At 35.4% G+C, this 27,998-nt stretch overlaps 1 protein-coding gene across 2 annotated transcripts; it reads right to left on the bottom strand.

The window, feature by feature from the left end:
- Window positions 1–280: 280 nt before the first annotated feature.
- LOC140523716 (olfactory receptor 14A16-like) lies at window positions 281–22,699 on the bottom strand. Of its 2 annotated transcripts, none has more exons than XM_072638438.1 (2): window positions 22,009–22,699; window positions 281–583 (listed from the first exon to the last, which is right to left on the bottom strand). In XM_072638438.1, the coding sequence occupies exons 1-2, from the start codon at window positions 22,697–22,699 to the stop codon at window positions 558–560; spliced, it is 717 nt and encodes a 238-aa protein (XP_072494539.1). In that variant the 3' UTR covers window positions 281–557. The 2 variants fall into 2 exon arrangements, with proteins under 2 accessions (XP_072494539.1, XP_072494538.1); XM_072638437.1 differs by lacking the exon at window positions 281–583 and adding an exon at window positions 2,952–3,471.
- Between the last annotated feature and the right edge of the window lie 5,299 nt (window positions 22,700–27,998).

Here is a 27,998-nt window from a genome sequence, read left to right as displayed (position 1 = left end):
GAGGAAAGCTCAAGCTACTTCCTGCTTTTACTCTGCCATCTTGGCTTCACCTACCACAAGAGATATAATTCTTGAAGAAATTTTAAGATTGATGTAATTTCCCTCAAACCCAGATTGAGTGGTGTTCAGGTGTAATTTTAAAATGAAAATACTGATGATTTCTAGCGTCATATTTTGTATTCTACTACCTTGATGAATGTGCATATTATGTTATTTTACTAATTTTTAAAAACCTTCCTCAATGAATAGTCATTTTCCATAGGTAGGTGTTTTCCTCTCCTCAAATAAACTAACAACTTATTTTTATTGTTATTTTTGTGTAGTTAGAGCTTAAATAATAAAAGTGATGATGAGAATCCTTGTTTTTCACCCTGATGGCTTCTCTAAGAAAGAGAAAATTGAAGAATGATAAAGGAAATAGCACCAAATTGGATAAAAGGGTGAGAAGAAACTTGTTGTTTCAGAAACTTCAAGTTCCTATTGTTCATAGTTGTTAGTAGGTCCCTGTCTGAGTCCATGGCTGGTTTTGTAGGTGCCTCTTTTTTCCATTCTGATAGCTACTTCTTCTTTTGCAATGGGAAACCTAGACAAGTTGAGGCATTAAAACAGTTCAGGAGGGATGCAGAACTTAACATTCCCCCAAACACTTCCAAATATATGATTATATTTTTAAAAAAGAAAGCAAATCATCCCTTTCGGTTTATTTAATTCTAATGTTGAATATTACATAAAATAAATCATGTGTCCATATCTAATTATATATATTACCACATATATACATGCATACACATATATACACAATTGTGTTGGTGCTGTTCAGTTGTGTCCACCTCTTTGTGATCCTATGGACCCCTGTCCATGGGGTTTTCTTGGCAAAGCCACTGAAGTGGTGTGCCATTTTCTTCTCCAATGGATCACCAATACATAGGCAAAATAGAGGTTAAGTGACTTGTCCAAAGTCACATAGCTAAGAAGTTTCTGAAGCTGGATTTGAACTCAGGTCTTCTTGACTTTGATCCTAGCACTCTATCCAGTGCACCACTTAACCTGTTCATATATACCTGAATATGGGAAATTTAATATAAAGACTTATGTAAAATGTCCTCTGAAGGTACACCTGGTTATTGAAACTTTAAATACATATGTAAATATATGACTTCACTGAACATCTTTAAATATGTTATTGAATATGTTTCTATTTTTTGTCAAAGTGAGCATAAAATTACAACCTCTGCAGTAACAAACTAATAACAAAAAATGTATTTATGTGCAGAAGACAACACAAAGAAATCAAATTGCACAGTTCTTGTCTTCTAAGAATCATGTTTTAAATGGGATTCTAAACATTAAATGTATTACAGATTTGTATGATCATAACAGATGACTGACTTAGTTGTGTATCATTTGTCCCTTTATCTCTCAATATAATAAGCCCAATCAACCTACATTTCATGTAATGAAAAGATTGGTGGAAGCAGGAGCAATGAGGTAAAATTGCAGAGAAGCGATGTTTGACCTAATGTGAGGAAAGTGTCTGAACAATTAAAAACCTGCAAAAGTGCAATGGGTTGCTTTTGTCTGAAGTTTTTCTGCCTTACTGAAAATACTGCATTGAAGCTTGGATAACCATAAATTGTGGTTGTTTTATATGGATGTCAAGTTCAGGTACACGTTAGAGTAGAGGAATATCCTTTGATATTTGCCCCAATTCTGAATTTCTGTGATTATAATCTAAATATTTACCTTTTAATGCTTTAATACTTTTTCTGAAAGAAAATTTCTGATTTGAAAACAATGTATTTGAAGATCCTCTCATCAATTTATATAAACAATTTACTTCCCAAATGGCTGCATGGAATAAAAGAAAACATTATCCAACTTTAAAATGATGAAATATTTGAGTCAGAATGCCATCACTTACTGTAGATCTTGAAAAATAAAATTGTGGCAATAATATATTTCTTAACTACTCCTCCTTAACTACTACTCCTGTTATTGTGGTAAAAACACTTAAAAAAACTGTAAGGAAATAGATATGTCAGGCACTTTTGGTGCTTTACTGTAAGTTGTGGCATCCTGATTCGAATGATACACGTGTTTTCAAGTCAGATTATATTTTCCACTGTTTTTTGCAGTCAATTGTTACGTGAACAGTTTACATAATTTATCAGGGAGCCTTCAGATTCATTATTTTCAAATAAATACCTTTATCCTTACAGAAAAGTGGCAGCCTCTAGATTTTAGGCCTGGAATGGGTTTATATACTTTTGAGAGCATATTGTTATAATGCTTCATGACCTCTGGAAGTCAACTTTTTTAAAATGATGAATTTGACATGGAGATATAAGCAAGGAATTTATGTCAACAAGCACAAAAAGAGGAGAAGTGATATATGAAATGTATATACATATACACCATAAATATGTATACATATGAAACATATACACATGTGTATATATATGTATACATAAGTATGGATATATATGTGCAGGTATATGATCATGCAAAAGATTTAGGTATTAATTCCTTTGAGAAGTAATTCCAGGCTACGAGTTTCATCATTGCAGTCTTCATGTCCTTGTTCCTCAGGCTATAGATGACAGGGTTCATAGTTGGGGGTACCACTGTACAAAACATGGACAAGAAGAGGTCGAGAACTGAGTCATATTCCTGGGGTGGCTTTAGAAAAGCAATGAGGCTTGTTGTAATTAAAACTGTGAGAACAATGCGATGGGGCAGGCAAGTAGGGAATGCTTTTGACCTACCATCTGTGGTTGGAATCTTCAGTACAGTTGAGAAGATGTGACTGTAAAAGACTGTGATATAAACAGAGCAGAAAACCTCTATACCAACCCCGATAGCCAAAATCACACCAATTGCAAGGTATGAATCAGAGCAAGAGATCTTGAGTAAGGAAGGAACATCACAGATGAACTGTTGAATCTTATTGAAGCCACAAAAGGGCAAAGTAAATATAGTAACTGAGTGGAAGGCCCCAAAGAAACCTCCAGCGATCCCGGAGGCAGCTGCCATCTTCACACGTCCCTTTGGTCATGATGACTTCATAAGGCAAGGGCTGACAAATGGCCATATGGTGGTCATAAGACATCACTGTGAGGAGAAAAACTCTGAGGTTGCAGATAGCATCATTAAAAAGAGCTGTGACACAAACCCTCAAAAAGAGATGAAGTAGCTGTGACTCAGAGAATTTGCAATTGATTTGGGGACTGTGATGGAAATAAAGCAGAGATCTAAAAAGGACAAGTTCTTCAGGAAGAAGTACATAGGGATATGGAGTTTCACATCAATAGAGATGAGGGCAAAAATGAGTATTTTACCCATCAGAGCTTCCAGGTAAATCAGCAAGAAGAGGATGGCTTGCAAGACCTGTAGCTCCCTGGTGTTGGAAACGCCTATGAGGAAGAATTCTTTCTCTGTGGTATGCTTGACTATGTTCTAGAGGTCCACTGTCTGCATGGAGAAAAGAAGTAAATGCCAAATGATTAGAACACTCATTGTGTTCAATATCAGTTTATGTTGGTTTAGGTTCACTGTCTGACCTTGTATAATTTACAATGCATCTCTGTGCTTTCATTTTCTCTTTTTTAAAGATGAAGTGATGCAAAATATGGAGAATTTTAGCCTGAAAAACCTACATTTTTTGGATAAATTCATTTTCATGTAGTTTGTTTCCATTGAAATCATATTCATTTTTTAACATTTAAAGACATGATTCTCAGAAAAAGAAAATTCCATTGGCTTCTTCAGACTTCTGAAGGGATCATGCCACAAAAAGCTAAGAACTCATGAAGGAAATGATTTTTAAGGTTTTTCTACAGTTCAGATGATCTATGAATCTATGATCTGGAGCCTAACATTTAAAAGTTGAGAACAATAGATATTTATCTCTCATTGAATTATTTACATTGTCATTAATTGCTTTCAAAATAAGAACTCTTTGAGGTAGACAAATCAGATAGTATTACTACCATTTAATACATAAGACACTGGAGCTTAGAAAAATCATGTGACTTTTCAGTGGTAATCCATGGATCACAAGAACCAAGATGTTAATCCAGGTTTCCTGATGTCAAAGATGTCTTGAAAGCTCCTCTAGGCTCCTTTCCTGAGGAATATGTTAATGTACTATTCCTAAAGAAGTACTCAGTGTCTTCTGTTCTTCAAGACTGATAGTAATACATATTCTGTAATGATTTTAAATGATATCCCCTACCCTGCATTGGTTCACTATCCAAGATATCTTGACATCATAATCAGCCCAATAGACTTGAAATGTCATGCTGATAAGGACAGTGTCATGTGTTAGACTTCCACCTGGACTGTTTAACTTCCAACTCTCTCATGGCTATCATCAACCCAGACTAGCCATCCTGAAATGCAAATATATCCTCAAATGGAAATATAACTCTCAAAGTATGTTTTGGATCCCTTCTGTATGTTTGTTTGTTTGCTCTACCATATAGAAAAACTACTTTCTTCAGCCACACACTCCACTTTAAATTTTTATTCACTTTATCCTGGTTAAAACCTTTTTGGAACTAAGAAATTCATATCCTCATGAATTATTTCCCAAGCCATGCCTCTTGGAAAGATTTTTTTTTTTGTGTGTGTTTGTAAGGTCATAAGTAAAAAGAAATTTGATCATGGAGAAAAGGAATTACAATGGATGGATTAATCATAACATTTGACAAAACACTTATCAAATTCTTGCTCTGTACAAGCATCTGTTTGAAACCTAGAGAGTTAAAGCAGCATAAATCATTTCCAGTCACAGGTCTCAAGATGTTTCCAGTCTGTCAGTGTGACAAGAAATGTATACAAATCAGTATAATATAGAGTAGAATGGAATTAAAAGCATGGGAATGGAAGAAAGAGCTCAAAGAGATGCAAGACAGAATGCTTATTTCTGACTGTCAAGATCAAGGAATACTTTATGCTTCATGCTTTGTAGAGTTTGTTGGGAAGTTATTAGAGATCGGGTAGAACTTCAAGTGACATAAATATTGAGGTTGTGAGAGGAGATATTCCATATATGTTATGAATATCAACATGAAAGCAGTGATGAGAAGGAAAGGAAGAGGGATTGTTCATTTTCTGAATTTAAAGACTTTTGGAATTCAAATGGTATAATTTCAATTTTTTAATTAAAATGCCCATGTTTTTCCACGCATTATTCTTCTTAAGCCTTTTATTTTTATTGGGATTTCTGGTTTCTGCACCACTCAACAATGTGTCTGGCAATTATTCTTCGTCTGATTTTACTTTCTTCTCTTACTAATTGTGTCCCTATAGTTAACTAGTTTAACTGGATATTTAACTCTCCTCTTCAATCACTTTTTGTTGCTTTGCCTTATTACAGTTACACCTTGCTAAACCCACTCCCTGGTTACTTTAACCACCCACCTCTTATAATTTACAATTATAAATACACATGCATACACACACACGTGTGTGTGTGTGTGTGTGTGTGTGTGTGTGTGTGTGTGTAAGATCTGTACCATCTTTCCTCTAACAACAGCCCTATATAATCTGACATATGGCCTCATGAGTCAATTAAAACTCTTTCCCCTCAAATTACCAGTAATTTTTAAACTGCATATTTGATGGATTTTTTCAAGTTATTTTAGATTTCTGTAGTTTCTGATACTGTTCAGTACTCTCTTTTGCTTTATAGTGCTTCCTCTCTGGATTTTTTATACTCTGCTCTATCTTGGTTGTCCTAATACCTACCTGACCACTATACCTTGATTTCTCTTTCTGGTTCATCATAATCCTATCATGCCTTCTCACTGGGTTTATGTCAAGGTTCTGTTTTAAATTTTCTTCTATCCTCTTTTTGTGCTTTCTTTTAGTGACTTTATTATTTGCCATGTCTATGTTCATGTTCCCTATGATGATGCTTCCAATGGCTGTATTTCCTGCCCAATTTTCTCTTTATTGAGCTTTGGCATTGCATTGTGAATTAGATGTTTCAGAATAGACATCCTTAACTATCTTAAATAAAACATGTCCAAAATTTACTTCATTATTTTCTCCATTCTGCAAAGATCCTGGTTTCTAACCTTCATTATTTCTTTAAGAATACCACTATCCTTTCAGTCATCAGATTCATCACTTCACTGCTCTCTTTTCCAACTCACTCTTCCATCCACATCTAATCAGTTTTCACATGGTGTTCTTTCTATCACCTCATCTCCCACATTTATCCATTTCATTCCACTTACTCAACCATCACTCTAATTCAGACCCTTGTCACTTCTCATCTAGAATACTTCAGTATTATCTGAATTGGCATCCCTATCCCAAGTCTCTCTTCTTCAATCCATCCATCACACATCTGCCAAGCTGGTTTTCCTAAAGCATAAAGTCAAGCACAAAGTCACTCCCCTACTCATTAAAGCCTAGAGGGCTTCATTAATCCCCATAGAATCAAATATAAGCTCCTCTGTTTGGTTTTTACATCCTTTTTGAAAGAGTACTCAGCTTCTAATTTCCAGCCATAATGCATGTTAATGTTCTAACTTAATCTAATCTAATGTCTAACTAAACTGAGCTTCTTGCCTTTCTTTGTGTGTGGCACTCCATCTCCCGTCTCTGTGCCTTTGCCCTGACACTTCAAAAGGCTAACATTAAAGATTGTTTTCACTTTTGTCTTTGAATCTCTAGCCCCTGCAGTGATTGACCCACATTAGGATCTTAAAAAAAACATTTGGTGATTAATTCTTTTAGTGCCTAGCCTTTCAGTTATCTCTTAGTTCATAAACCATAAGGTATATTGGGAATATCAGTGTACCCCAAAATATAACCTTAAATGTTCAACTTCGCTGCTTTTTGCTTCTGTAATTTTATCATTAAAGAGGTAGTTTTATTGTATGGGTTCTTTTTTTATTTATTAAAAAACATTTAGTTGAGATTAAGTACTGGACAGAGTGTTCTGCCTGAATGTTATAGGGAAAGGATATGTGATTTTGAAACTGGTTACATTACAAAGAAAGTTAGTCCTGAGTGGGTAAGGTGATAACTGGGAGGAGCTGAGCCTAGGGTGAATGATTATCAGGTAGCAAGGGAACAACATGAGGGACCTGGGCTCATAACGGGTATAGAAGAGGGAGTGCTAAAACTAAGTATAAAAAGAAGTAGAAGCTTACCCAAACCATATTCATGGTCTCTTTAATTTTTGTCATATTTGGTCTTGATTTTCATATGCAATAACTTGCTTTAAATTGCATATACAAGTTGTCACAAACTCTTTGCTGATGTTAACATGATTTTTAATATTCCTAGATATTTAAGATAGTTTTTTCTCTAGTTTTTTCTATTCTTAGTCACAAAGTCACTGATGCACCTACATTTTGATAACAAAAAGAGGAAATTTATACCTCTTAATCCACTCACTTTTTCAATCCATTGCTTGACATAAGACTATCTCTTCTCCATTCAGGCATCTACAGGCTTACATCATGATGGAGTAAGTTTTCAAAAGTGAAAGATATTTCTATACCCAATTGTGACATGAGCAGTTAACAAAAACTTCTGAGTTTCTTTCTTCTGTTGTCTGGTCCCAGTTTGATCTCATCATATTCTCAGTCATGATAAGTATACTGAAGTAAAAAGCACTGTTGCCTTCTTAGCTATATTTACCACTTTTCTACTTTGACTGTAGCATTAAAGTATCTTTAAGGAACCAAATTTCTTAGGTTCTCATTGATTTATTTTCCCTAACTTGAAATATTTGCTATATTCTTACATCAATTTATTTTCCTTTTGAGATTTAAGCTTTCTTATTTTGGTGAGATTCTCGTGGGAAGACAAAACTGGGGATCTCTCAAGTGCTTCTATAGTCATTCAGTATTCTGGGCCCTTGAGTCCCTGAATGACTCAAATCCCAGATCGAACAGATAGCTTGTTAGCATGGCCTTTGGGAATCAAGGAGACACTTGAGTATTCCAAGATGCCTATGATGCCATAAACATCCCAGTAACCATTGGATCACACTCAAAATTATTTTGTGATTCAGAAAAAAGTTTCATATCACACAAATGTGAACTATCTCATTGGAAAAACAACTGACCTGGAAAACAGATCCAAGAGAGACAATTTAAAAAATTATGAGAATGCATGAAAGTCATGATCAAAAAAGAGCCTAGACATCAACTTTTATGAAATTATCTAGGAAAATTGCCCTGATATTCTTGAACCTGAGGGTAAAATAAATATTGAAAGAATCTACCAATCACCTCCTGAAAGAGATCCAAAAAGAAAAAAAACAACTCATAGAAATATTGTAGCCAAATTCCAGAGTTCCTAGGTCAAGGAGAAAATATTGTAAGCAGCCAGAAAGAAACAGTTCGATATTGTGGAAATACATTCAGGAGAACACAAGATCTAGCAGCTTCTACATTAAGGGATCGAAGAGCTTGGAATATGATATTCCAAAAGTCAAAGGAACTAAGATGAAAACTAAGAATCACCTATCCAGCAAAACTGAGTATAATACTTCATGGGAAAAAATGGACATTCAATGAAATAGAGAACTTTTAAGCATTCTTGATGAAAAGACCAGAGCAGAATAGAAAATTTGACTTTCAATCAAAAGAATCAAGAGGAGCATGAAAAGGTAAATAGGAAAAAAAGTCATAAAGGACTTACCAAAGTTGAACTGCTTAAATTCCTGCATGGAAAGATAATATTTGTAACTCTTGAGACTTTTCTCAGTATTTTGGGAGTTGAAGGAATTATCCATATAGACAGAGGGAGCAGGGTGAATTGAATATGAAGGAATGATATCTAAAAAACAAAATTAAGTGGTGAGAGAGGAATATATTGGGAGGAGAAAGGGAGAAATGGAATGGGGTGAATTATCTCTCATAAAAGAGGCAAGAAAAACCTTTTTGAATGGAGGGGAGAAGCAGGGAGGTGAGGGGGAAAAAGTGAAGCTTACTCTCATCACATTTGGCTTAAGCAGGGAACAGTATGCACACTCAATTTGGTATGAAAAGCACTCTTACACTACAGGAAAGTAGGGGAGAAGAGGAGAAGTGGGTGGAGGGGATGATAAAAGAGAGGGCAAATGGGATGAGGGAGCAATTACAAGTAAACACTTTAGGGGAGGGAGAAGGACAAAAGAGAGAATAGAATAAATAGGGGGCAAGATAGAATGGAGGGAAATATAGTCAGTCTTTCACAACATGACTATTATGGAAGTCTTTTGCAAAACTACATATATATATGCCTATATTGAATTGCTTGCCTTCTCAATGGGGATGGGTGGAGAGGGAGGAAGGGAGAGAAGTTGGAACTCAAAGTTTTAGGAATGAATGTTGAGAATAGTTTTTACATGCAAATGGGACATAAGAAATACAGGTAATGGGGTATAGAAATGTATCTTGCCCTACATGAAAAGAGAGAAGATGAGGATAAGAGAAAGGAGAGATATGATAGAAGGGATAATCAGAATTCACAGTGTTTTGGGGTGCGGAAGGGGAGAGATGGGGAGAAAATTAGAAACTCAGGATCTTGTGGAAATGAATGTCGAAAACTAAAACTAAATGAGATAATTATAAAAAAGTATCATTTTCATCAGTAAAGTTTGTATCACTTTTTACTTTTGAACTACTGTTTTTCAGACGTTTTTCAGTGTTTTAATACATCTTTTCCAAGCTATTAATTTTTTAAAATAATATTCTTCCCTTGATCTTATATCCTTATTTTTCCTTGTACTATTTTTATTTGATTTTGAATATAATTTTAAAATCTCTTCCAGATTTTTTTTTGTATGTGTTCAATTCACATTTTTTTCTTTGAGGCTTTGCATGAAGATGAGGAATATGTGATACTCTTGCAGTTGCCAACTTGGTGATTTTTTTTTTTATTTTGTAATGTTTAACAATCACTGCCATACAATTGCGATTTTATCCCTCCCCACCTACTCCCCACTACAACCCTCCCTCCCCACGACTGCATACAATTCTGTATAGATTCTACATATACTTTCCTATTGAGTATATTTTCACTATAGTCATGCTATGTAGTCAGACTAAGATAAATGAAAGAAATCGTATAACAAATCAGAACATGATACACAAACACATACACATACACAAACATGATCTGCTACAATATGTGAGTGACTTCCATATTTCTCTCTCTGAGTGTGGCAGGCATTTTGCCTTGAGATCCTCCATTGGGATTTTTTTTTTTTTTGGTAAGAAGTTCTTGTGTTATTACAAGAATCTAAGTCTACCAGAAAAAACTCTCACACACTGTGGTTGTTGCTGTGCATAAAGTTCTCCTGGTTCTGCTCCTTTCACTCAGCATCAGGTCATATAAGTCCTTCCAGGCCTCTCTGAAGTCTTCTTGTTCATCATTTCTTATGGCACAATAGTACTCCATTACATTCATATACCATAATTTATTCAGCCATTCCCCAATTGATGGACATCCCCTTGACTTCCAGTTTTTGGCAACTACATAGAGTGCTGCTATAAATATTTTTGTATGTGTGGGACCCTTTCCCATTTTTATGATCTCTTGGGGATATAGTCCTAGTAGCAATATTGCTGGGTCAAAGGGTATGCACATTTTTGTAGCCCTTTGGGCATAGTTCCAAATTGCTCTCCAGAATGGTTGGATGCGCTCGCAGCTCCACCAACAATGAATTAGTGTTCCAACTTTCCCACATCCTCTCCAGCATTTATCATTTTCTTGTTCTGTCATGTTTGCCAATCTTATAGGTGTGATGTGGTACCTCAGAGTTGTTTTGATTTGCATCTCTCTAACCAATAGTGATTTAGAGCATTTTTTCATATGATTATAGATAGCTTTAACATGGTGCTAGAAATGTTAGCTTCAGCAATAAGAGAAAAAGAAATTGAAGGATTTAGAATAGGCAAAGAAGAATCTAAGTTATCATTCTTTGGAAATGATTTGATGATATACTTAGAGAATTGGAGAGAATCAAGGAAAAAGAAAAGATCTGGAGCAAAAAATGAAGTTATCAAGAGAGGTAGGAACGAAGCAGGTAATGGCACTTCTAGATCTCAGAATATATAACAAAACAGCAAGTACCAGGACCATTTAGTGTTCATTAAAAATGAAGAGCTAGATCAATAGAACAGACTAGAAATGAGAGAAAAAATGGAACTCAATTACTTGGTGTTTGATAAAATGGCAAATGCAAATTACTTGGGAAAGAACTATATTTTTTAATATTAAAAACTGCTGGAAAATGTGGAAAGTGGTCCAGTAGGAAGTAGCTTGTGATAATCTTACACCATGCTCCACAGCACATTTTAAGTAGATATATGACCTTAATATTAAAGATCATAGAATATACATAATTAGAAGAGAAGCAGATCATATACCAGCATGTGGAGTTTTATTCTGTTGAAGTGGCTAGCCTTGCTCTTTGTAGTTATGTTGGACAGAAGCAGAGAGTGTGCTGAGTAAACTCAAGTTATTCATTAGTTAATGCATTTTTAAACTTTCTTTTGAATTCTTAGTGTCCCAAATCATGAACATAGCTGACATTGCTTTGCTTTGTTATGTGAAGAGAGGTATAAGAGGTTGTGTGGGTCAGAGATAATGTCTAGTCCTCCACCTCCATCTTGTCACTTAGTTGAGCCTGAAGTACCTCATGCAGAACATTTATTCTTTATGAAATAGGTGATAGAAGATGGAGCCAAGATTGTGGAGTAGAAAGACATACCTGCTCTAGCTCTCCCCTCATAGCCCATAAAATACCTGTAAAAATGACTCTAAAAAATTCTAGAGCAGCAGAAGCCACAAAACAAAAGAATTAAAGAGTTTTCCAGCCCAAGACAGCCTGGAAGGTTGGCAGGAAACGTCTACCACACTGACCTCAGAGCCGAGTGTAGCCCAGCCTTGGCCTTGCAGCATGGCACAGACAGGACTGGAGCAGGCTTCAGGGCATGGAATCACAGCTGCAGTTCCCAGATTTCTCAACCCACAAATGCCAAAGACAGCTTCAAAGGTAATTGAGAAAGCTCCTTCACCTGGGTGAGAGGGGTGCGGGGGTGGGGGTGGGGGGCATTGGCCCCAGCCCCAGGGCAGCAAAGTCCACTTTGGAGCTCTCAGCTAAAAGGCCCTTGGGGAATGGAGTGAGTGGCTAATCTGGGTCTCAGTCCTACGTGGCAGTCTTGGACTGAGGAGGAGCACTGGCTTGGTGGAGCTAGTGGAGGTTCTGGAGAGGGAATCTTACTCACAGATCCTGGGCAGAAAAGAGTACTTGTGGTTCTTCATAGATGACAGTGAAGGCCAGGAGAAGAGTGAACTTCTCTCCCTTGATTGTTCCACCTTCAAGAAACTGAGAACTTATAGGTCGCCAGAGTATATCTTCCACTTGGAAAAGGAATCAATAGTCAAGTAACTGGCTGGGAAAATGCCCCAAAAACAGAAGAAAAATAAGACTATAGAAGGTTACTTTCTTGGTGAAAAGGTATTTTCTTTCATCCTTTCAGATGAGGAAGAACAAAGCATACCATCAGAGGAAGACATAAAATTCAAGGGTTCTACATTCAAAACCTCCAAAAAAAATTTTGACATGGTCTCAGACCATGGAAGAGCTCAGAAATGATTTTGAAAATCAAGTAAGAGAGGTACAGGAAAAACTTGGGAGAAAAATGATAGTGATGCAAGAAAATCATGAAAAGTGACTCAATAGCTTGCTAAAGGAAACCCAAAAAATGCTGAGGAAAATACCACCTTTAAAAATAGACTAACCCAAATGGCAAAAGGGGTTCAAAACGCCATTGAGAAGAAGAATGCTTTAAAAAACAGAACTGGCTAAATAAAAAAGGAGGTTCAAAAGTTTGCAGAGAAAATTATTCTTTACAAAGTAGAATGGAGCAGATGGAAGCTAATGACTTCATGAGAAACCAAGAAATTATAACACACAATCAAAAGAATGAAAAAACAGAAGACAATGTGAAATATCTCATTGAACAAACAACTGACCTGGAAAATAGATCCAGGAGATACAATTTAAAAATTATTTTTCTTCCTGAAAACCATCATCACAAAAAGACATCATCTTCCAAGAAATTATCAAGGAAAGCTGCCCTGATATTCTGGACCCAGAAGTTTAAATAGAAATGAAAAGAATTCATTGATCACCTCCTGAAAGAGATCCCAAAAGGAAAACTTCTAGGAATATTGTAGCCAAATTCCAGAGTCTCCAGGTCAAGGAGCAAACATAACAAGCAGCCAGAAAGAAACAATTTAAACATTTTGGAAATATGATCAAGATAACACTGAATTTAGCAGCTTCTACAGTAAGAGATCAAAGGACTTGGAATATGATATTCCAGAGGTCAAAGGAGATAGGATTAAAACCAAGAATCACTTACCAAGCAAAGCTTTCTATAATGCTTCAGGGGAAAAACTGGAATTTCAGTGAAATAGAGAACCTCCAAACATTCTTGTTGAAAAGTCCAGAGCTGAATAGAAAATTTGACTTTCAAATACAAGAATCAAGAGAAACATGAAAAGGTAAACAGAAAGAGAAACCTTAAGGAACTCATCAACGTTGAACTGTTTGCACTCCTACATGGAAAGATGTTATTTGTAACTCATGAAACCTTTTTCAGTATTAGGGTATTTAGAGTATTTAGGGTATTCAGTATTAGGGCAGTTAGAGGGAATATATGCACATATTATATATATAATTAGAGGGAACATATAATATATACACATAGGTATGTATATATATATGTGTGTGTGTGTGTGTGTGTGTGTGTGTGTGTGTATGTATACACACACACATAGACAGAGGTCACAGGGTGAGCTGAATATGAAGGAGAATACCTAAAAAAATAAAATTTTCTGTTGAATGGAATGTACTAGGAGTAAGAGAAAGGGAGAGGTAGAATGTAGCAAATTATCTCAGATAAAAGAGGGAGGAAAGAGCTTTTACAATGAAGGGGAAGAAGGGGGAGATGAAAGGAAATAATTGAGTCTTAATCTCATGGAATTTGCATAAGGATGGTATAACACACACTCAATTGGATATGGAAATCTATTTTATCCTGCAGGAAGGCAAAAGGGAAGTGGATAGGAGAGGAAAGATAATAGAAGGGATAGCAAATTAGTGAAAGGGATAATCAGAAGCAAATGCTATTGTGGCAGGGGAGGTCAAGGGAGAGAATGGAATAAATGAAGGGAAGGATAAGACAGTGTTTAGTCTTTTACAACATAACTATTATGATACACATGTATGACCTATATTGAATTGCTTGTTTTCTCAATGAGAGTGGCTGAGGAAGGAGGGAGAGAATATGGAACTCAAAGCTTTAAGAAGGAATGCTAAAAATTGTTTTAACATGCAAGTGGAAATTAAGCTTATACAGGCAATAGAGTATAGAAATCTATTTTGCCCTACAGGAAGATAGAGGGGAAGGGGATGGAAGAAGGGTGGATAATAGAAGGAAAGGCAGACTGGAGGAAGGGGTCAAGGGGATACATGTTGTCCTGGGGTGGGTGGTGGGGAGAGATGGGGAGAAAATTTTGAATTCAAATTCTTGTGGAAGTGAATGTTAAGAAATGAAAAATAAAGTATAGAAAGGCTAAAAAAAGAAATGTGATGGAGCCAGTTGTGAAATGTAAAATATATAACTTTGATTACTTAAATCTGAAAAGCTTCTGAACAGACAAAAATTAATACATAGGATTCATAGAATTAGAAGGGAAACAGTTAAATGGGAAAAACACTTTTGCATCAAATTTCTCTAATAAGGGTTTATTATTCAAGGTAGCCATTACTCATTAGATAAATGATCAAAGGATATGAACAAATAATTCTCAGAAGAAGAACTGCAGGGTATTCCCACGTTAAAGAATGCTCAAAATAACTAATAATGAGAAATCAAATCAACAGAATCTTGAGGTTTCACCTCATACCATCCAAAGTGGAAAAGATGGTAAAAATGAAAATAGTCAAAGTTGGAGGCTTTGCACAATGGTAGGCACAGTAAATATTTTATTGGTGGACCTATGAAATGGTATAAGCATTTTGGAAAGTAATTTGGAATTATAGTAATAAAATGACTAAAATCACCGTATTTTTTGACCTAGAAATTCCATTACTGGAGTTATGGCTCCTGGAAGCAACTGATAGGAAAACAGACCCAATATACACAAAGATATTTATAGCATCATTTATAGCAAAGAACTGAAATCAAAGCAAAGGTCCTTTGACTGAGGAAAAACTAAACAAATATATTGAATGCATTTAACTATTTCTATGCTGTAAGCTATGATGAATGTAATAAATACAAAGACACATGGAAAGATGTACATGATCTGATAAAAAGTGAAGTAGAACCAACAAAACAATATACACATTGATTACAAAAATATAAATATCAACACAAAAAAATCAAAAATGTATCCAACAAAATCATAAATTTTGCTTATGTATGATAAATGTGAGAGTAAAGAAAAGATACCTACTCTCTTCACTATTATTTGATGTAATACTGGTTAATACTAGCAAAAACAATAAGATGAAAGAAAGAAATCACATCATACATATGCTTTGGTTTCTTGGTGTCCTAGATAAACCTAGACTATGGAGATTCTCCTCTCCTCTCTCCCTTTCTCCCTCCTTTCCTTCTTTTCTGTCTCCTCTAATTCCTCTCTTTCTTTCTTTCTCTCTCTCTTTGTCCCCTTTCCCTGCTCTCCTCCCCCCCATGAATATCATTATTAAAAAATGAATTATGTGTGAGACACATACTCATGTCCTAATTATATTATTTTCTCAATATTAGGGAAATACTTCAAACATAACTGAAATGAAGAAAAATGAGAGGAGAGCAATAATCCATCTCCTTCATGGGTGTGGGAAGTCTACGTTGCACATGATTTTGGACTTTTTCAATGTGTTGATTCACTGTACTGTTTTTTTCCTACCTTTCCTCCCTTTGTCTCTTTCTCTTTATAAAATACTACATGTTATAAGGAATGGTGTTCTGGAAGAGGAAGGAAGAAGGATAGGGGTAATATTATGATGATGTAAAAAATAAAGACAAAACCATTATTTTTACAGTCTTTCAAAGTTGTATACAATGATATCATCCTTGTATAAATTATTCTTGATCTGATACCGTCATTCTGCATCGGTTCATATTACCCTGGATTCTCTGAAATTCCTCCTTTCCCATTTCTTATGGCATAATAAAATTGCATTACATTCCTATAGTATAATTTGTTCAGCCATTTTCCAATCATTTAAGAGGTAATCCTCAGTACCCTCTTAGATTATATTTCTTTTCTCCCTGCCGCCTTCCCCATTTCTATCTCCCTTTCAGAAGCAGGACATTAATTTGATTTCAAATTTTTTCTGGTAATATCCTCCCTCATGCCTTCCATCTCTTTTTATTCTGGTTAATTTCTCTGTTGAGCTTACTATATTTTACGGATAATTCTTTGTGTGTGTTCAAGTCTCTTTTTTGGGTTCAGTTAAGAGTGAAGTTCACTTGATGATTCTTGTGTAGTTTCTTTAATCATATTTGTCTATTCTTCTTATATACCCTATTTCTGAGAAATAGAAGGTTCAATTCCCTTCTTTCTTTTGACACTAGTATATTCCTTTTACCTTCCCTTTTTTTCCCTTGTAAAATCTTCTGAACAGAATCAATGCACCCTCTGTTTATTTCCCCTAATTTTACTCTTATAATACCATTTTGTACCCATTAAGTTTCTGAAGGGATAGTTGCTTTTTATTCTTCCTTTGAAATTTTATAATTTTATAGCCCCTGCCAACTGATCAAGTAAATATAATTCTTATGTTTTTCTTAACTCTTGTGGTTGCATTTCAAAGTTTCCACTCAGTTTTTTTTTTTTAAGAAATGCTTAAAAATCTCTCCATTGATTTTTTTTGAAGTTGTTACAGTTACTTTCTCCTTCTAAGTTGTGTATTTGGTTATTATTGGGTTATAATTTTTATAGTGGTCCATATCTTCTTGCTCCTCTCCCCAGGTTTATTTCCTAAATTGGTACTTGTACCAGAAACATGACTTCTGTTTTCCTTTTGGCTGAAGTTGCTAGTCTTGCTTGATCTCAACCTGCATCACCTGAGCTTCTATGTGGATCTCTACTTCCTGGGGTAAGATTCCCCCAGATTTTTGTGGTCCAGAGTAGTAAGTCTTCAGGGACTTTTATGGCAGATCAAGATAGAGTGCTAGAGATCTAAGAGACTAATAGCATAGGCTGTTGTGGTCTGAGTGAGACTGTGTAGGCAGGTAAAGTGCATTCCTTTCGTTGTCACTACATTAAGTTTCTGATCAACCTGGGGCTTTCTTGGAAGTTACTTCTCTACCTGTCTCTAGATATAAGACTGGCAAAATATCTCTGACAGACCTCTATTCCAGTTGTGGAACTTCTGTATTGTTTTCCTTACCTTGGTTTTCTTGGCAGGCCCCCTTCCCATTGCCCTTTGGCTTCCACATATATTTTTTTGTATGGTTCTTTGATGGAAAACAATAATTTACTGTAGGTGGTCATTGGATTTCTTGATCATTATTTGATCTAGTTCTATTTTTACATTTTTGTTAGAGTAAGGTTGTGAGAGCTTGACTGCCTGTCTCAGTTTACGCACCCCGTGTTGGTTGGAAGTTGGAGACCTCTGATCTTTAAGCATCCTGATATCACAGTTTCTTAAAGTAATCAACTACTGTGAATACACATCTCCTATTACCTATCCATTGAAATGTTCTTCACAATCTATATATCATCCTCCGAGAAACTGTTCCATCTTCAAAGTCCTTAATTCTGCAATTCCCCTGTCCAACTATAATCTCAGATTCTTTTTGATTTTCCTATGTCTAAGGAGAAGTCCGTGAAAGAACAGATCCCTATCAACTGAAACCCTAATATGCCACTTGAAGAGGTAAGGGAACATGGGAAAAAAAAAAAAAACAAAACCTACTTAGGTGTCAATGAAGAGTTTGTGACTGCCTATTTCTCACTTAGATGATGCCAACCAATATTTTTCTGCTGATTTTGTTAGATTGAATGTTTCAGTTAGAAGGTAAGGAAAATGTGGAGTTAGTGAATATATTCCCCAAACGTTAGAATATCAGTGTCAAGCTAGAGACTGGTGAATTGAATGATTTTTATTTCTGTTGCAAACCTCCTCTGTGTGAAATGATTTATTCCTCTCAGTGTGTATGTCCTCTTTGTCCAAATTGTTTTATTTGGAAGAGTTTTCCCTTTAATCCTTGAACTCTTACTTAAAACTGGAACTTGGTCAGTATCTGCTGCATCAAACAACCTATCAGTCTGTACAGTGACCATGTATATAAATGTAAGAGATATAAGTAGACCTTCAAGACCCAATGAATGGGAACTTTTCTTTCCCCTGCCCCCACTTTATTATGACTAGGGATAGAAATTTGGTCTAAAACTTAGTTTCTTCCAATTAAATGTGGAGAGAGGGAGCCCATTTCAATTTTTTGTCTTCCTAGGAAATACTTAATTCCTTCCACAGCTGTCTCTAGGAATACCCTCAGGCAAATAAATGGCTTCCTTACCTTCTTTTCCTTCCTCCAATACATTACAAAGCCTATGAAAATTGAGATAAGGGAGCTCTAGTTTCAAAAGTTTTGCCTGCCTGGGCAAAGGAACACCTGCATATTATATAGTTATACACTATGGTCATGGACCTTGTATGGTTTAAATTAGCATACCAGGCATGGTTCAATTAAATTATTCCCTTAGGAAAAATTCTTTTATCTAAATAAAATATTTTAATTTGGGGAAGTGAAAATTACAAGTAAGATGCAACAATAAGAAACTATATATGTCATTTGATTTGACTAAAAGGAAAACAAAGCACAAATATTTATTAGTAAGCACCCTACCTGCTATCGCAGGTGGCCTGTTATCACAGGTTCTTAGATCTGCATTCATCAAAGGAAAGGCAACTTTTGAGGAGTTAACAATCACTTTAATCAAGCACATGTATCATTCCTTTACCAAGTACATGTATTATCCACCTAGCTCAGGGGAGTTGGCACCGTGAACTTCAAAGAAAATACAGAGAAATCAAAGATCAACAGGCATGGCTTCCTCTGCCTGACCATAATTCAACAGAGAAGTCCAGCTGTCTGACCATGGTTACCAGAGGGAGAAGCACAGACATCTGGGTTTTTAAAGCTGGAGAACTCCTTAAAATGGCTTCCCAGAGTCCTTGTCTGGACAAACAAACACTTCCAATCAATAAGGCCCCAAAGTAAAACCTCAACTCGGAGTATTTATACCTTTTTTAGAGTCAGAGGGCATCCCAATCCTTGAAAACCAGTGCCTCATTAACAAAAGGCTTTGGCTTTCCCATCAATCTTCTTTAATCAAAATCCCCTTAATGAGTATGCCCATTAATAGGAGGGGAAGATCTTTAATCACATTAAAATAACTAACAATGCAAATACATATCCTGTTTCTAGTTAAAGAAACTCTAGTTTCTGTACTATGCTCCTAGTAAAGACTTTTGATTGATAAAGGCAAGATTCAATCAGAAGCACTTGAGAATACTGAAATAAAACAGCAAAAGATCCTATTTTGTTGCCCTTACAAAATAAAACAGCAAGGCAAGGGAAATTTCAGTGTAATACATATATGTGTATTATAAACACAAGTGTATGCATATATGTGCAAACATACACACACATCCATTTAAAATAGTTTAACATTCTGTGGTAGTAAAAAATTCAGTCTTCAATTTAGTTTTGAAAGCCTTCCAGGGCTAAATTGGGATACTCAGAGGAATTCAGAACAAATATCACTTTTTTTCCCTATTTTCTAATGAGGAAAGAAGGAGTAAAGACCTGTAATGGATCTAAAAGAAAAGAAATTGTCAATGTTATTATTTTTCTGATGTAGGAATGAATGAGTGCTGGTGAAAGAGTTCTTGTTTCTTTTTCTTTTTAATCTATATATGATGAAAGTTTTTCAGGGAGAAAAAAAGCAGCTCCTAATAAGGTTGGAATCAGTTTAAAATGAAGTAGGAGCTTTTCTTAGGAAGCTTCTAAGATTCCAAAATGTCTAATATTTGGATGCAATTGGAACATTAATTAAATCTACTCTTTATTTTTTTCTCTTATTCTGCTAAGTCAAAAAAAAAAAAAAGAAAAAGAAAAATAAAGAAATAAAAGGCCCTCTTACTCCCTAAGTTTATTATAAGAACTAAATTCATGAATTCACAGGAACTCAAGTAATGTTTTAAATAAGTATATGGGTTTGCTGCAAATTATAACAAGGTTGGCTTTCTATACTGAATTTCACATTGAAGTGTCTCTGGAAGTGATGGTGTACAAGCCCAAGCCAAGACTTTTGTCTCTTGGACTGAGAGGGTTTTGGTCCCATTTGTCTGAATGGCCCTGGAAAGCCTGGCCTTGGGGGTTCCTTGGATTCCCCTTATTTGATGTAGCATTCTTTTGATATTCCTCTCTTCCTACCACTTCTTAGCATTCTCTTGAGGTCCAAGTGGCCCAGCCTGGATTGTGGGTTATCTGGACTACTAGTCACTCCCATCAGGATTCTCACTGTGTTTGATCTACATTCCAGGCTGACCTCCCCTATCAAGACCATCCCTGGGAACCTAGGCTACTTGGCAACACCTGGATTCTTCCCTCAATCTTTCCTGTATTTAAGTTCCATTTTGCCTCCATGAAGGTGCTCAGATTCAATCCAGCTCAGACTCTGTCTAGCTGAGATTCTATTCGGCCCACTTGTTAATGCAAGATTTACTCCTTAAGAGTTAACCCGGTGTGGTGAATCTTTAATAAACCTTGTTTTCCTTTGAATTTAAGAAGGCTTGTATCCAATGCATTTGAGCAGGATCTAACATGTCAGTGTTTTGGGGTCCCCACAACCACAAACCTCAACAATAAAGCTTTTCTGTGGATTATTAAATATATGGCTAAAGCATTGATGAAATACTCATAATATTCAAGCCAATATGCTAATTAGAATTTCAGATATTTGAAATAAGCCATATTTTAAAAAAATATTTATTTTAACTTTTTTATTTTTAATTTTGAATTCTAGATTCTCTCCTTCCCTTCTACACTTCCCTATTCCACTGTGAAGACAAACTATATCAATTATATATGTGAAATCATGCAGAACAGATTTCTATATTAGCTATATTTCATTTTTTTGACTTGTGATTTGGTAAAAATTCTATTTTTGTGTCAAAAGTATCGGAGAGGAGGCCTCTTAAGACAGTTTAAACTTGTATATATTGATATTTCTTTTAAATATACAACAAAGATGCCATGTAAATTTCCTTTTCGCCCTTTTTTCCTTCCCTTACCCCTCCCCTGCCCTAGAGATGGTCACCATTAGACACAAATAGGTATATACATATATATATATATGCACACATATATGTATTTATTTCTGTATATGTACATTTATATATGAATATAAATGTAAAAATATTCTACACATACTTTTATTTATCAGTTCTTTTTCTGGATACAGATAGCATCTTTTTTGTATGTCATTTGTAGTTAATTTGAGGCTTCGTAATAGTGAAAAGAACTGATTCACTCAGAGTGTATATATTTTTAACATAATTTATTAGCAATCTCTAAGACACAGCAATTCCTAACTACTGACCTTGGCATGAGCAAACAAGGAAAAACTTCATGTCAGTAAGCACAGAAAGGAGTTCCCTTTCTTTTTAAATGGAGTCATAAACTTATGGAAAATACCTTAGTGTTCATTCCTATGAGAGGTATTTCCAGGCTATTCGCTTCCTCAGAGAACTCTTGATATCTTTGTTCCTCAGGCTATAGATGACAGGGTTCATGGTTGGGGGCACCACTGTATAGATTATAGACAACAACAGATCTAGAACTGAGCCAGATTCCTGAGGTGGTTTTAGATAAACAATGGCACCTGTTGTAATAAAAACCATAAGAACAATGAGGTGGGGCAGGCAAGTGGAGAAGGCTTTTGACCTACCTTCTGTGGTTGGAATCTTCAGTACAGTTGAAAAGATGTGGCTGTAGGAGACTGTAATGTAAATAAAGCAGGCAATTCCTAAACCAAATCCAAAAGCCATAGTGAAATCAACTGCAATGTGTGTCTCAGAGCAGGAGATCCTGAGTAAGGCAGGGACATCACAGAAGAACTGTTGGATCTCTCTGGAGCCACAAAAGGGCAAAGTGAATGTACTACCTGAGTACAAAGCACCTAACAAACCTCCACTGAGCCAGGAAACAGTTGCCATCTTCACACAAGTCCCTTTGGTCATGATGACTTCATAGTGCAGTGGTTGACAGATGGCCACATAACGGTCATAGGACATCATTGTGAGGAGAGAAAGCTCTGATTCAGCAAAGAAAATTACTAAAAAGAATTGTAATACACACCCCATGAAAGAAATGGAATTACAGTGTCTCAGGAAGTTTGTGATAGATTTAGGCAATGTGGTAGAAATTAAACAAAGATCTAAAAAGGACAGGTTCTTCAAGAAGAAGTACATGGGGTAGTGGAGATGCTCATCAAGAGAGATGAGGGTGAAAATGAGCAGATTCCCCATCAAAGCCACCAGATAGATCAGTAAGAAGAGTATGGCATGTAAGACCTGTAGCTCCCTGGTGCTGGGAAAGCCTATCAGGAGGAATCCTGTTACCATGGTGAGGTTGGCCATACTCAGGAAGTTCTCTTGATTGTCTGCACAGAAAAAAGAAAGAGTTATCAAATTATGAGAACACTCTTTGTGCTGGGTGTCACAAGACTTTTGTTCAGGCCTCCTCAATTTGGTCATTTGCTAAATGAGGAGATGAAATTATATCAGAATCTTAACCTTAGGTCCAGAAATTTCTGAAACCTTATTTTAATAGGTATATTTCCCCCATGAGTGATTTCTTTCGAAATCTATGTATTTAAATTTATACATTTAAATATACTCTTCTGAGAAGAGCTTCATCAGAAGTAGGTCAGGACACAAGACAAGTTAGGAATCTCTGAAACAGATGATTTTTAATGGCTCTTCTGCATTCCAAAGGATCTGTGTTTCTAGGAACAATATTCACAGCTTGGAAAAGATCATAATAGCAATATGTATCTAAAGTATATGAATTTTAAGGGTTATAGAGCAGGTTTATGACAAGAATCTTGAGAGATACATGGGTCAAGTAGTGTTATACCATTTTGAACATATGATACTGTATCTTAGGGAAGTCATGCAACTTTCTAGTGGTCATACAAGAATTGTCAGAATCTGGTTGCTAACCCCACATTTCTGATTTCCAGGCTGATTTGAAAGGTACTCCTGGTACCTATAGTGAGATAAACCTGCACTTTCTATTCATGAGAAAATTAATTTCTTCCCATTCTTCAAGAATGTTAATGATAGAGGTAGATGCTCTAACAATTTAAATGATATCCACTGCCCAAGATCTTAACCTAACCAAGACATTGTCATATTGACAGCCTTATTATCCCAGATAATCAAATTGTCATGTAAACGAAGTAAGTATCAGGATTTTGCAACAGCCTGCTTCATTTTAAATGCTTACTCTGACTTATTCAAAGACTATGCCACTAGTAACTTAGAACAGCCATCGTGAAATGCCAATCCATTGTCAACTGGAGAACTATTTCCCTAATCACCTTTGTGGTGAGTCTATTTTACTCTTTGTATGATGAAAACAGAAAGGCTTTCTGCCACTCTGGAGTCTGATTCATATTTCTTGAGTTAAAGTACCTACCTATATCCAAGAAGCTAGAAGCAATAGTGAATAGAGTTCCAGACCTGTAGCTGGAAGGTTTGAGGCTAAATCTAGGCTCAGACACTTACTTGCTGTGTGACCCTTGACAAATCATTTAACTTCTGCTTGCTTCAATTTCCTCATTTGTAAAATAAGAATAATAACAGTACCTACCTTCCAGGGTTGTTGTGAGGGTCAAGTGAAAAAATAATTATACATCTTTTAGGTTAGTAAAATAAAATTTATATAGCACATGGCAAGTGGTCTATAAATATTAACTGTTACTATTATCCATCCTCATAAACTCATAAGTTAGGATAGAAAGGAATGCCTGAAGGACCCTCTGCTCTCTTGAAAGACAGATAGAAACACACCTGTACTTTGTACATGAGTCAAAGGAATTACTCATAAGTATGTTTCATTATTACTTTTCAACAAAGTTTTATCAATTGTTTGCTCTGTTTTATATCTGTGTAGGCCATATAAATCAATAATGCTCAATTGCAGGCCTTATGGACCTTGTAAACTCTTAGGGAGACAAGTAAAATTTGTAAATAACTACAATACACATTAGAGCAAAATACATGTATAAAAGCATAGCAAAAAGTTTAGTGAGATATGAGAGTTAACTTCTGGCAGACAGACACCCACATATACATATACATATACATATATATATATGTGTGTATTTGTGTGTGTGTATGTATGTGTGTGTTTGTGTGTATACATGTATGTGTGCATATCTATATCTATATAATAAACTTATCCAGCACATTGGGTTATAAACAATGTATTGGATCCCTTCAGGGAGGAATATTTAGGTTTGTGAAGGAGATATTCAAAGTATATTGCTAGGAAATACACAGAAGCAACAAAGAAAAGTTCAAGTTTATAAAGAGAGATTTTCTATTTTCTCAACATAAAGACCTTTTAAAATTCCAAGTATAGATTTTAAGTACTATAATTCAATAGGAATTTTGATATTTTTGCAAAAAATTTTCAAGTCTTACTCTCCATAATCATGTTCTTTATCTTCCCTGGGATCTCCAGTCCTCATATTCCTCAGTTCTTTCCTTGGCTATCTCCCTGTTCTGACTTAACCTTTCTAATTGGCACCCTATAATTGATTTTTTCTCCTCTTGAATCCCTTGCTTTTGTGAATAATTAAAGATCACACCTATTATATCTAGCTTATGATTACTCCTGCATTTGCCTCTTTTAATCCTACTTAGGTGCTACAAAATGGAGCTCATGATAGCCAAAAACTACTAACTGGACACATTGTCAATTTTGATTAACTAATCTCAGCAAGGCAATCCTTTCTCTCCCCCGTTTCTTAAATCAGATTTTTTTTTATCACATTCTTCACTTTGTCTTTTCCCAAGCTTATTCAACTCTCTTTAAATTTTCCATACTCTTTTTTATCAACAACTGTCAAAAGTTAGGACTTCATTTCATACTTCATTTAAAAAATAGACATTCTTCGTGAGATTCTTTCCCCCCCTTCTTTTTAAGTCATAATACCTTGACATCCTCCATTCTCTCCTTCTTTTTACTCCTTGATGATGATATGAGGTGACAAGTCTCCAGACAAAGGTGAAACTTCAACCACAGTCTAGCCCAAAATGTTTTCTTGCTGCTGCTCTTACATGGCATATCATTTCCTCCCTCTGTGACTTTGCACTGCTATTCCTTGTGCCTGACGTAAATTCGCTCCTCACTTCAGTGTCCTAGAACTCATATTTTTTCATGTCTCATCTAAAGTGTCCCATTCTACAAGTACTCTTTCCTGATTTAACTAACTCCTTGCCTTTTCCCTTGAATATCACCTTGTACATGTTTGATTTTTAAAATATACTTATATACATACGTATATATTTGTATATACACATGTATATATGAAATAGTCAATAAAATCGTTGAAGTCAAGGACTGTTTTCACTTTTGTCTTGGCCGCAGAACAATGATTGACCTAAAGTAAGAGCTTAATAAATGCTTGTTGGTTGATTGGATTCAGCCTTTCAGTGATTCTTTAGGTCAGAGATTTTGATGGGCATTAAAAAACTCATTATGCCCCATGATACAATTCTAAACTTTGTGAAATGCCTAACTTTGCTGTTTTATACTACCTGAAATTATACAATGACAGATAATTGAAATGAATGTGCTTTTTTTTTTTTTGACACTGAGTTGAGATCAAGTGCCAGAATGAGTGTTTTGAAGGAATGGTCTTGAGAGTGGATGTCTAATTTTGAAACTGTAATAAGTATAAAGAAATTTAATTGGTGGGGTGGCAGTTGGGAGAGAGGAGCCAAGTCTGAAGTCTGATCAAGTAGCAAAGGAACAGAAGGAGGGATTTGTACTATTAAAGGACAGAGAGCAAAAGTTACCAAAATTTAGGAGGAAATACAATGTAAGTAGGAAGATTTCTAAAGTGATCTCAACATTTTCTTCAATTTCTCCCACACTTTCCACCCCCCCTCCCCATTTACATACCTGAAACCTTGTTCATAGTCACGCATACAAGCTGTCAAAAATTTACATTTACTCACATGGTCTTTTGTATTTCTTTCATATTTTTGATTGATGGTGGCATAACTTTATAATCTTTGTCATAAAGATGCTGATGCACATATATATGTATATATATATATACATATATACATGTATGTATGTATATTTCTTTTATAAGAAAAAAATGGAAGTTTATACCTTGCAATCCATTTATTTCTTTAATCCATGACTTGAGGGTCAGATTATGAGATCACCACACATTACTTAATGTGCTTATGTGGAGGTGGAGTAATTTTTCAAAAGTGGAGGCGATTAATATCTCCAACTATGGCATGAAGGGGTAATAAAAATTCTTCTGAGCCTTCTTCTGACTTTGGATCCCAGTATGACCCCATACTAGAATCATTTCCTGGAATCATTTCAACAATATGGGAGTAGGATGCTTTAATGTCTTCTTATCTATGACTTAATACTTTTCTATTTTGACTGTAATATTCAATATCTATAAAACATCAAGTTTTTTAGAACCCAGTGAGTTTCCCCTTTGATGTTAAAATACCTTACAAAAGATTGCATCATTTTATTTTCCTTTAGGGATGCAAGCCCTCACATTTTTGGGCATCCTCTGAGGATCATACAACAAGAGTTCTCTGGAGTGTTCCTACAGCATCCACTCAATTGCCCTAAGTCCCTGAATAACTCAGGCATGAGAACTTACTGCTAGCTTATTAGTACCAGCCCTGGGAATTGAGTGACATTTTTGGACTCTAGGGTATCTTATGTCTCATGTTGATAACCACATAAATATCACTGTGTCCACTGGGTTAAATTTAAAGTTCATTTCTTTCCAACCTCCATCCACCACCAAGAACCACATTCCATTGAAAATTATGAAACAATCATTTTCCCCTGCTAAAAGAAAACAATTCTAATAAAAACCCATGCCTTTGTAAGAGTTAGAAAAAGCTATACAGAAAAGTGATTGTTCCTGATGCCACCTACAATGTGTTTTTAAATTTTCGTTTTTTAAAAGAAAAGAAGTATGCTTTAATTTTGAAAGTTGATACATTGTTGTCTTTGTATTTCCAGTGCCTGGCACATAGTAGTTATTTATTGAATTATGGATAGAAGTCATGAAGTTATTCACTTTATTGCTTTTGATATAGATCAGAATGTCTGCCATGCCAAATATCTTATTAAATTCCCTGCAGTGCCACCGTATGAACCTCTGTCAGTTTTTCTTTTGTTTCCTAAACTCCTCCTTGCTTTTATATTTTAGTCTAGATTATTTTTTTAATTTTATTTTTCATTTTTAACACAGTTTATAACAGATAAAACAATTCAAACTTTTGGTCAAGTGATACTTCTTTTTAAAGCATTTACAATATGGACCACAACAGATTTTATTTTAAACATTAACCAACTGAGAGACAAATAATATTTATGTTGCTAACTTCACAAGCTCTTGACCTAATTGTCTCCAGAGTGTTACTAAGAATTAAAGGACCCTAACTTATTGTTGTTGGTCTAAAGTCCTATGCCTAATTGCTTAATTTTAGACTTAACCATGGATGTTCCCCTGCCAATAATCTATAATTTAATAGATATGGTATTAAGCTTACAAACCTTTTGACTATAGAAATTGCTACCAATAGTAGGGACATTGCAAGGATACAATATCTCCCCAACTTCATGTCAGTTGTAGGCAGGATTAGATTGTCA

The sequence above is a fragment of the Notamacropus eugenii genome, chromosome 2, assembly GCF_028372415.1.
Source record: "Notamacropus eugenii isolate mMacEug1 chromosome 2, mMacEug1.pri_v2, whole genome shotgun sequence".
Lineage (NCBI taxonomy): Eukaryota > Metazoa > Chordata > Mammalia > Diprotodontia > Macropodidae > Notamacropus > Notamacropus eugenii.
The sequence above is the reverse complement of the archived record's forward strand: the minus strand, read 5'-3'. Positions and strand labels throughout refer to the sequence as shown.